The sequence below is a fragment of the Plectropomus leopardus genome, chromosome 1 (genome assembly GCF_008729295.1).
Source record: "Plectropomus leopardus isolate mb chromosome 1, YSFRI_Pleo_2.0, whole genome shotgun sequence".
Lineage (NCBI taxonomy): Eukaryota > Metazoa > Chordata > Actinopteri > Perciformes > Serranidae > Plectropomus > Plectropomus leopardus.
Window position 1 is genome coordinate 2693418 of NC_056463.1, and position 12142 is coordinate 2705559.

At 36.5% G+C, this 12142-nt stretch overlaps 1 protein-coding gene across 1 annotated transcript in view; it reads left to right on the top strand.

The window, feature by feature from the left end:
* Positions 1-12142, top strand: part of plekho2 (pleckstrin homology domain containing, family O member 2) — a 38149-nt gene that overhangs the window by 9734 nt on the left and 16273 nt on the right. The window contains exons 2-4 of the mRNA XM_042490425.1: positions 3865-4014; positions 5059-5181; positions 11469-11585. Coding sequence (XP_042346359.1) covers positions 3865-4014; positions 5059-5181; positions 11469-11585 — 390 coding nt within the window. The remainder of the gene's footprint in view (positions 1-3864; positions 4015-5058; positions 5182-11468; positions 11586-12142) is intronic.

Consider the following 12142-nt stretch of genomic DNA (forward strand, 5'->3'; position numbering starts at 1 on the left):
TCAAAAATTAAAATAAAAAAAAATAAAAAATGTTTTTTTAATTAAAAAATATATGTATTTTATTGAAAAATGCAAAAAAAAATTGCAAAAAAAGTCAGCAGTAATAAAACAGCAAAATACAACAGTCCCTTAGTTATATTTAAATATTCAGTTCTAATCCTGATCTGAATTTATTATTTTTAAGATAACATATATTTTAAAACCTATTATATATGCTGAGAAAGAACAGATAAGGAGTATAGATGGTCGTTTCAGTGAATGTGTGGTCTTGACTTTGCCATTGAAATGTCATGAAACTTTATTGGTAAAAATATGTCCAAACTCAGCGCTAAAAACTTGTGAATCACGCCAGCAAAACAGTCTAAACTTTCCAGCCCTGCTGTCGTCTCCCAGCTCCAGGCGTGACGGGTTAGTGGGTGTAAAGTGTGAGCTCCGGCGAGGCTCGTGGTGACTTCAAGCTGGGCAGGTCAGCGTGAAAATCAATGAATGCCAGATGCTCCCTGACCGAAAACTTCATCAGAAACACATGTCTGCTAAGGTGTGCCGCTTCCACAAAACGCTGCGCTCTTTTTTTCTCTCTGCCTCTTGTAAGACTCAGTTCGCATGAGGTACCTTCAGCACGCTGTAATTTTACCGCTGCATTACCTGCACATTATTTGACTCTGCACAATGTGAGGTGACGCTTTTGAGCTTCCCACAACACCGCAGAAAGGACAGCTTATAGATTGCACAAACTCGTGTGGGCAGTTTGGGTAAAACTTACGGTTAGGTGTGTGTTTCGGTGCAGAGCAGACTTCCTGTGTGAGTCCAGAATTGGAGGTGTTTAATGATATCACAGTGCAGAGCTATAGCAGTCAGCTGAGGCCTGAGTAATGGAAACCTCTCACTGCTGCTCTGTTGCAAGAGTTTGACGCGCTCCACCTCGCCATGAGTTTTTTCCACGCTCAGAGGCGTGCCGAGGCCTCTCTGTCTTTTTGTCATGAACTTATCGCTCTATTTTAGTAGCTTTACAAAGTTTAATTTTGCCCTCCTCGCTCTCTGTCTGGCACGTCTCTCCTCTCCGCCCGCCTGGCGTTCCTTTCTTCACAGCTGCACTGCTGTTTACCGAGTGGAGAAGCACTTGCCGTCACAGTGAAAGTGGAAAAACAGTGAGATGACCTCCCACCTAATCCCAAAAAAGAAAAAACAAAAAGATATCCTGTGGAAGTTCCTCCAACAGAAACAAAGGCTGTGAATTCTGCAGACACCTGCAACTCAGTTACTGTTTTTATCACTGAGTGGATCTGCATCTTATGCTTATTCTGCAAGTATAAATATAAATACATATATTTATATATGCACAAGTTTATATTTCATGGAGGTCGGCAGCAGATACAATAGAGCACTGTAGGGATCACGTCTTTTTGTAGACCTACACGGAGGTTATCTAGTCCATATTTCCTCGAAAAAAAAAGCCTACAGGATTTTTTCATTTAATTATTCAACATAAAGACCACACACACAATATATAACATAAAGGAGATTTTCACAATAAATTCACGTACTTATATTTTTGAGCTTTTCCTGTCCATCCTCAACACTACTAAGTACATATTTAGTACTTTACAAGAAAGTACTCATTAATTCGGCACACACACGTCCCGATTTGCTGTTTACAGTGTAAAGAAAGAGCACAAGAAACGTAATATAATAATAAAATGTAAACTAAAGTTAAAAACAAAACAGAAAGAGAAACATACAGTTAAAAAAATGTTTCTGTTGGATTTTGGATCATTGCAGAAAAAAAGTAAATTAATAAATATGTACTTTTTTTGTTCAGCAAGATCATCCTCACAAACACCACTTTTCTGATTTTTGATGCGTTAATACAATCGCCAAATGTAAAATACGAATAAACTGCAGTACAGCTGCACAACTTCAGTTTCACCACCACGACACCACTGTGAAGCTTTGCTCAGGGTGAGGATGTCTTCTGTCGTCTCGTTTAGCCACAAAGAGACGGAGTCGTCCCAGTTTTAAAAAAAATCTTGTGCGTCATTAGGCAGGTTTCCATCACAGATTTGTGCAAAACTTAAGCCATATTTACAAAATGTCAATAAAACGCTGTTGTGTGATGTTCTGCGACTTCTCCCAAGAAGCACGGCGATGGATGTTCAAAACATTAGCAGCTTTATTTCTATTGCAGCCAAAAAAATAACCGTCATTATTTCCAATGAAAGGCGACGTAGGCGTGTTATGTGAGCAATAATGGAAAGACCAGCTGCTTATATGTGGGAGCGGCGACGTATGAGGGATTTCACAGAGGAATTGTGGATTCAAAACTTCAGATGATCCGCTCAACTTTCTCAGAGTTGTGTGATGCGATAACAGCTCCTGTAGCTCCTGCTGCATCATGCACACAGCCGTAGCATCATGTGACCTGGAAAAGCAAAAAAAGTTTTGCCAAATATTGCTTTTTGGAATTGCATGAAATACCATCTCATGCAAGAGTAAAAACTTTTTTGCGATAAAAGACAGTTTTGTCAAAACTGACATGTTTACATAAGGCGTATTTTATATTTGCAATTTCAGTTTGCTCATTTTTAGGGTTAATGGAAACCTGCTTTGTGTGTTTCTTTTTTCATCGCTCCGTAAATGCATGTAAAACCCTCCGTCAGCATTTCATTGTACTCGTACAGTGACAACAAAGATATCTTAAAAAATAAAATAGAATAGGTGGGAAAAAAGAAAATAAAAAAAGTTGAGAGGCAACGACAAAACTCCTTTTTTAACATTTGACGTTTTTAAATCTTTTTCTTGCATATTTCCTCATTCCCAGAACACGCTGGCATGTTTCTGTAAGTGTGCCACACGTACTGGATGAACACAGCAGCACTCTGAGCCATTTTCGTTATGGATGTAAAGTGTTTCAATTCCCTTTTATTTTGTTCACAGTTTCATTATTAATCACACAAAGCGCGTGTGTGTTTTGTGTTGCCTAGCAGCCGCTGCTATCTTCACTTTGAGCCGCTCTGCAAACAGAAGTGACATGTTTTCGTCTACTTCTGCCCATATGTGGACAACAAGTGATGACTAAATGTGTGGGGAGCAAATCAGAGAAGCACAGAGTAGAAACTGTCCGGAGGCGTTAAAGTGAGAGGTGAGGTGTGTCAGAAAGAGGGCAGAAATGAAAAAGCCTCATAAGAAGTGAGAGCTGCTGCTCTTTAAACGCCTCAGCAGAGTTCACCACCAAACTGTTTTTGCAGAAACGCCGCGCTGTTTACAGAGCTCGCTCTGAGCTGAAAGTGATCGCACAGCCACATTTCTTTAAACATCACCGGAGCACAGAACTGGGAGTGGTTGGAAGAAATACTGAAATGTTTTTTGTTTAACCCTTTGAAACTGAAAAAAGCGGCTTGATATTTGGAAAGACAGTGACCAGCAACATAACAAGAAATTGCCTAAAAATTACCTAAAAAATTAGTTTAAAAAAAAAATTATATCTAAAGAAAATCACTGGAAAAAAATAAGCAAAATATGAAAAAAAGAAAGAAAAAAAAATCAAATGCATAATTAAGAGAATTATAAATTTAGTTTTCTGGACTTTTTTTTTTTTTTTAAATCCAACTAAATTAGATAATTTCCTCGTCACCTTTTTTGATTTTTTTTTTTTTTTAATGCAGTTTGCAGGACATTTCTCATCAGGTTGCACATTATTTTTTTCCTGTGTTTTTACAAGAAATCAAGCCAATTTCCTGAGATTTTAGAGGTTTTTATACCAGTGAAAAGGGGTCTGATTGCAGCACAAAAATGTTGACAGTCGGCTCTCCGCTCGTACACTCGTGTGTGTGTTTTGAGTGTGATTTCCTTCCTCTGTCATTGCAGGGTGCGAAAGAGGACCCAGCCCAGAATAAAGAGCCAAAGTTCCTGGGTAAGGCTGGCTGGGTGAAGAAAGCCCACGGCAAACTGGTGGCGAGCTACAAGGACCGCTACATCCACGTGGAGAGGACGGAGATTGTGGTGTATGAAAATGAGGTACGCCACATATTTCTGCAGCACGTTTTTACTCTGCAGCACGGCCACCAAGTTTCAACATGTGACTGTAAGATGTCATGTAACTGTTGGAAGATCATGTTACTCTGTTTGTTTTCACGTCATTGTCACAACATTATTCTGAATATCCGATAAATCTGGATGCACAGACAACACAGTGAGAAGTTTGCTGGGTTTTCTCCCTGCAGGGTTTGTTGACGTTAATAAAGAGCTAAAATAATCATTTTTATTGTTATAATCTGTTAAACCAAGAGAAGCAACGACATAACGCTAATCCTTTCTTCCTTCACTGGTTTACCTGTGATTCACATTTGATTTGAATATTTTAAGATGACTCGCTAACTTCACCTGAGCCCGATCGCTGCCTGAGGTCCTCCACAAAGCCCAGAATTCACTTTTATGGTTTAGCCTTTTCTTAACCCTCAGGAACCTGCATCCACACCAGTTTTCTTGTGTTACGTTCAGACACCTTTCACATGCTATTTAACCCTTTAAAACCAGAGTAAACTGGTTTAAATGTCCCACAAATTGCTGTAAAATTAGTGAAATGTGATGAGAAGATTACAGGAAAATAGTTTTAAAAAAGAAGGGAGGATTATCAGAAAATCATCCAAAATTATTGAAAAATCTTATAATTATGATAATTTTATATTTGAAATCATGAAAAATTATTTTTATTTAATTTTCTGCCACTTTCTTTTTTATTTGTTTGCTTTTTACTTTTTTTCAGGAAATTTTTTTGTACTTTTTTTTTTTTTTTTTTTTTTTTACTAACTTTTTGCTAACTTTTGGGCCATGTCTTCTTAAGTTGCTCCTTCTTACCATTATGTTTGAAAGAAATTAAACAAAGTTCCTGAGGTTTCAAAGGGCTAACTAGTATTATTTTACTTTGTTGTATATCTTGTACACATTGTTTTTAGCTTTTTTTTAAAGGTTCTGTAGAAATAAAGTTGTTATTATTGGTATTGCTTTTATTAATTTGAATAACAGATCTGCAGCTAATTTATCCGTAATCTCGTGTTGCAGGACCTGCAGAACTGCTTAGAGAGGTTTGACCTGGAAAACTACGATCAATGTCATGAATTAAAGAGCCCCTTCAAGAGGAAGCACAGACTGATATTGATTCGATCACCCAAGACTGGAAATAAGGTGAGCGGACGGATGGTTGTTTGTGTCGAAGCTTTGGTGAAAGATGAAATAATGCAGCGTGTTAGTCTAGTTTTAGTCGCACTTACACAATAATTCAACTTTATCTACCATCATGTAAAGACACTGTGTGTTTTAACGGGTGAAAGCGAGCAGATCCAGCAAGGTAGTGACTTGTAGTTTACAGAAGATCTGAATCTATTAGATGTGAGAGGTGTGACTACTGTACTTCTTTAAATTTTCGGAGGGTTTTTTTATACCCTTTTTGATACCATTAGTCATAATTATTTTGCAGCAATTTATCTGAAGCGAATAGATAAGATAAACATTGTGTCATTTTGACACGAAATTTGAAAGATCAGTGTCAAAATTTTTGCATATCTGCAATATCTGCGTTACACTTCTTTTTTTCAATTAACCTATAATTTGTACAATATGTGCAGTTCTCTTCCAGGTGTAAAATCCCAAACTATTTCTAACCCTGCACATTAAAAGTATCAAACTTAATAATAATAACAATAACAACAACAACAACAACAATGATAATAATGATAATAATAATAATAATAATAATAATAATAATAATAATAATAATAATAATAATAATAATAATAATAATAATAATAATAATAATAATAATTATAATAAAGATAATAATAACAAAATAATAATGATGATGATGATGATAACTTTTAAAAACTGAGTTTACAAAGTGCTTTGACAAACAAGGCAAAGCAGAGGCAAGACGGGTTTCTTTCAGAAGTTTAACTATAAGAGCCAAAAATAATGCTGAATTTAGGCCGAAACCAAAGAGAAACGACGACAGAACAGAAATAACAATAACAACCTAAACCAAAAAGAGCAAATACAATTCAAAGAATATGAGCAGTAAACACAGAATTAATAGCATAACACTTTTAAGACAGAATAAAAGAATTAATTAAGACAAGTTAAAATAGATGACATTGCATAAAAGCAAGTTTATAAAAATGGGTTTTAAGACGTGATTTTGATAAAGTCGCTGATTCTAAAAGCGTCTGTTTGGCTATTACTTCCTCTCCGCAATGCAACGATGCAAAGGACCAACACTAAAACCTAGAGAAGCTCTACGTACATACCCTAAAAAGTGGAATGAAGGAAATGAAACTGACACATTTAGAGTTGAATGTCAATAGCAGAGGACAACATGCACTGACCACAAATGCAGAACTAAAGCCTGTTTATCTGAACCGTCGGTGAGTTTAAAAACAGTCGCACTATGATCGAGTGACAGAGAAAATTTAAACTCTGTTGTAGTTTCGACATGCCGTGTCACAGAAAAAACAACAAAAAAAAATGCGTTTGAACCCTGACGCAGAAGGTGACAGGATGTGTACAAAATCTGATATCTGAAAACAGATGATGAAATTCGTGAAGTTTAGTCATGGTTCAACAAGACTGATAAAAACGAGAAGATCATCGTCCGCTAGTTTCATGTTATTAGAAAATGACTCCTGACAAAAAAGTGAGTTAGAGCACTTTCACTTTTCTGCTTTAAAGCTCCACTAATCAATATGTTGCATGTATGCATGAAAAATAATACCGTCCTCTCAGCAACAAGAAACACACAACACACGTAACGTAACACACACACGTTCAGATGATTACTGAGATGATTTCACTCACTCCTTTTCCACACGCAACAACAAGCGCAACAGGCGAGGACGGTCTGTTCTGCGGACAATTACGCACACACCGGCCCCTAAACCTTGCATTTTAAACCATGTGTCACACACACACACACACACACACACACACACACACACACAAAATGAGAGAGAGAGATTGATTTGATGGATGTAAATATATTTAAAGTCACTCTCCGGCAGGTGGAGGAAGCTCCTCCCTGTCCTGTTGCTCCTCAGGTGTGGATGAAAAGTTATCCAACATGTTTCCGGCACATTTTCACGGTTTTCAACGGTCCATTTTCACATTTCAGTTTCCCAACTTAAATTTGGTTAGCTACAAGCTAGTTTTGATGGTAGCAGTAAATGTTAGTTGGTGAAGTCGCGCCCGCGCACAAGTGACGTCAGTGACGCGACGTGTCCGAGCTTTCCCGCTGATCTCAAGTCAGCGATAACCTGACATTGATTACCAACCAGGAAATTCAATGGGTGAAGGGCGATTCTACTCCTGAACTGGGATCAGTTTAATCCCAACACTGCATCACGCTGTTAGGATGCGGAGGCGCTGTCGGAGCTTGTTAGCGGGGAGAGCAGAGCGTACGGACAAACATACATGACAATTAAAGGTATGGCTAATGTTTTCAGATGTAACCCCTTTTTAACCATTTGAAAACCAAACAATTGTCTTGATTTTTATGGAAAACATTGGGAACAACAGCATCGATCAATTTGGCAAGAAATTAGCTGAAAACTACATTATTATTATATTACATTATATATATATATATATATATATATATATATATATATATATATATATATATATATATATATATATTATATATATATATACTTTTTGCCCAGCATCTTTTAGGTCATTTTCTTGATTGTTTTCTGTTTTTTACTTTTTTTTGTTTGTTTTGCTTATTTTCAGATTATTTTCTTGTGCATTTTCTATTTATTTATTTTAATATTTAGTTATTTTAATTTTAAAAAAATATATATATTATTTATTTTATTTATTATTTATTTATTTTTTTTTGCAATTTTGGGGCCGTGTCTTGTTATATTGCTCGTTGACTAACTGCAACAGATAACAATTGAATTTATTTTGCAATATAATTACATGTAGCTAGTTACTTCCTGACACTGGCAAAAAAACAGGTAAAAACAGTTAAAGTTTTCTGACACGTTCTCTGTAAAACAAAAAGGTGATGATATCTGTGAGGATGCGGACATGCTGAAACACAAACCTTTTCGGTGCTCAGGAAATCTTCAGCGCAGTTTCAATTAGGCTGCGGGCTGTCAGGAGCTGTTGTCACTTCCTCTTTGAGGTCAGCTTTTATTTTTGGGCACTGGCTCTGACAAACTGAGTGAAAAGTTTTTAAATACTAATTATATATCCAGGGTAGTTTTAACGAGCCCACATGCTGTTGTACACTCTCATATAATGTCTGCGGAAACTCACCACAGCATTACCTGTTTACATCTCCACCAGAGCAGCTGGAGGCCTCCTCGGCACTTTATAATGAGACGCATTTCAATAACCCGTCTTTCAGTCTGAGGTCTGAAGCCTCTCTAACCTTTTACACCGCTGCTGCTCCCACACAGTGTTGCAGAACGGTTTCCATTTACTGAAAATGAAGAAATACTCTGTGGCACCAAGAGCCCTTGTTCAGAGCTGAGGTTGGTATCAAACCTCAGAGGATAAAAGGTAGATTTCTTCGCCATTTTTTTAAACAAATTTTGCGAAATGAAATTAAAATTTGTCTTCGATCCCGATACATCTTTGGAGTTGAAGGATGAGTTGATTAAATCAGCAGCTGCTTTGAAAATTGCTGTTGATGGCATCATACAATTTCTGCAGTGCATTTTTTGAATTTACTTCGGAGGTTTGTGTCCTGTCAGCTCTGAACAAGCCCCGCCCATCTGGTGCAACAGCTTGAATCGGGATGCTAAGGGTTAAACATGTCTCTGTGCAGATGTGCATCCCTGGTTCGAGTCCAGCTGGGGGTCTTTGTTGCATCTTTCTCCCTCATTTCCTGTCGTACTTGTTAAAATTGCAAAAAAAAAACAACCCAAAAACTTAAGAAAAGTAGCATTAAAAAATGTCATGTACAAGTAGTGAATTTTGCTGATGTAGAGAGAGACTCGTGTCACGACTTTGCCAACTCTGCAACTTGAACAGCTGCCATGACAGCGAGGGAGGTGTTTATATGTGCAATGCTACAATGTGGACGTGTGTGTGTGTGTGTGTGTGTGTGTGTGTGTGAGAGAGAGAGAGACAGAGAGAGAGAGCACTAAGCATATTACTTCACAGACACACAGTATTGCAGTATTGCTCTCGTGTCTTGCATTTGTGTCACTTTTTCCCCCCGGTCTGACTGCTGTGACCAGGCCGAGCAGTGAGTCACACACCAGCCTGCAGACCTCAGCGTCCTCCTGGACTTTAGCTCTGCGTGGACATACTGCTGTCTTTGTTGATTTGAAACATTTCAAACATTTTCTTTTATTTTTCGTGTCTTGCACACAATGTGCCCAACCCTAATGGGTTTATAAGAGCTGCAGTCAAAATAATGAATTACATTTCATTTCATTACAAAGATTAAAAGTGACTCAGCTCGGTCTTAAATAAAATATTCTGCCTTCTTTCACAAACTTGAAGAAAATCTGAAACAAAAAAAGTTCCCATCCTGAAGCAAGATCAAGATTTCATAATCGACCAACCAAAAGAAGTCGGCATGAATTGACGAAATTTTAGTAAAAAAGTATATTTCTCAGTCATAATGAACAACAAAACAAAAAGTGAACCTCATCGTCATTATCGAAATGTGAAATCTGTGAGTTCAGGTAAGCACAGGTGCTTCAGTGGCCGAGCAGCAATTAAAAAAAAAGATGCTGCAAAAATCACTCTGATCAGAGTCCAGATATCAAGACCAAGTGTTTTGGTATTAATTGTCTGTCATTTTCTAAAGAAATAAAAAGGGATATGCTGTTTCATAAAGATTTTTTGCAAGTTAAGATATCATCATTCAGCATTTTTAAACAGTCCCCTGTTTGTTAAACTCCGGGCTCCCGACTCTGTTGGTAGTTTGTAGTCTATTGTGGTGTTTCAGAGTGAATGAAGTGGCTGAGTCTGACCAGGATGTGAACAGCTTCTTGGCTGCCTCGTGGTTTCTCCGGGGTAACCCTCTTCAGCTCGGGCTCTGCACGGCTCAACGATGCCAGAAAGATTTTGTTAAAGCAGCAGCAGTGTGTCTCACAACCAATCACCTGCGGCTGCTTTTCACAGTGAAGATACTCAAAGTTTCGCTTGTATCAGGCCCAGACTGCTCTGAATGGGGGGCAGTCAGAAATGTTGATATAAGTTAATGTTTAGGAGAGTTTCCTAAACTGTTTTATCTTTTCATCAACAGCTTTTAGATAAACAAGCTCAGTTTTGCGCCGTTTTATACACTAATGGCAGTGATACTCAACTAATGGCCCGTGGGCCAAATCTGGCTCCCGATAAGGTGCCAGGTGGCCAGCCAACCATTTTCTAAATCACAATCACACTGGGAATTGTTTTGTCCTTTTAGCATACATAACCTACCAGGGTGCATGAAACAGGATCAAAACAGAGCTTTTTTTTCTTTTTTTAAAAAAAAAGGGCCAGTGGAGGATCCTCAGCAACCCCCGACAGAGGTCCTTGCTAAGACCCTAATGTCCTAAATTCCTAGAAATGTCCATAAATCCTAGAAATGTCCCTAAACATCCGAAAATCTTAGAAATGTCCTAAAATCTGAGAAATGTTCTAAAGCTCTCAAAACATCCTAAAATCCTAGAAATGCCCTTAAATCCTAGAAATGTCCTTAAATCTTAAAAATGTGTGGACAAGTTGTGTATCCTTGCTTTAGTGACAAAAAATGCTCAAAATGAGAATTTTCGGTTCTTCTAATGTAAAAGAAAGAAAGAAAGAAATTTCAGAAAAAGGAAAAGACTCTACATTAAATCCGTGCATCATTTGTTCATTTGATTTTTAATTTAATAATCCAAAATTGGAAAATTAAAAATTGGTTTTGTCATTATTTGTGTATGAATCAGATACCTACAATGGAGGATGTTAAAGACAGTTTTTTTGTTGTTATATTTCGAGAATAAAATCATAATATTAAGAGAATTAAGTCGGGATTATGAAAATAAACTTGGAGTTTTATGAGAATAAGGTTACAGATTTACAAGAAAAAAAGTCATAATTTTACAAGAATAAAGTTGGGATTTTATGAGTTAAGTTGTAATTTTACTCAAAAAAAGTCTTAATGAAACAAGAAAAGAGATATTATATTACAGAAATAAACATATTGCCAGCAAACTATAAAACAGGTGAGAGGCCAGGCAGCCTCCGTGCATAAATTAAATATCAAAATAATAATAATATGTGATATAATATCATTTTTTCATTTCCTATTTTTGATCCGAGCATAAAATCCAAAAACAAACCGTCATTTATTTTTTGGTATCTGATTCATAAACCAATAATTAAAATACTTTTTTTTTAAAATTTTTATTTTCCAATTTTGGATTTCATATTGAATATTGAATGTCTTGAATTTACAGCTGACTCGAGTCACATTTCTCTGCCGACAGGTTCACGATGTGAAGCTCCAGGCTCAGACTGCGGAGGAGAAGGAGGCCTGGATCAAAGCTCTGCTAGACGGCATCAATCGAGCAAAGAACAAAATCTTTGATGAGGTACACATCTCTGTCATTTCAGAGTTTTATTCACCTTTTTTAAGCTCAGGTGGACTCAGTGGAAAAGGTATTTTTTTGGTCAGTGTATTTTTTGGTGTTTGGATTTTCCCTTCCAGAAACAGAAATGAAAAAAACAAAAACAAATAGTTATTTTATTTCTGTTTCAAAATCCAAAAATGAATAATGGGGTCAGAAATGAATATACAGAAAAAAAGAGCCACTAAATTTGCTCTTTCAAAAAAATTATAAAAAATAGAAAAATACCAAGAAAACAAAAATAATAGTAATAATTTAAAAATAAAAGCAGTTGTATTTTCATTTTCTGAAACTGGAAGTTTCATACACACACACAAAAAACCCAAAAACATTATTCAGTGCACCAAAATAGTCAGTGAAAGAAGTGAAAACTAAACTTATTGTTATAATCAGTTTTAACTAGCACTGTCATAGCTATATTATGATATAATTTTGGACTTGTCAAAACAAGGTCTTTAATCTACCGAAATCTCTGCGTGTTTGTCAGGAAATTGATTATTTTATTTATTTTTTAATATTTATTTTTTATTCTC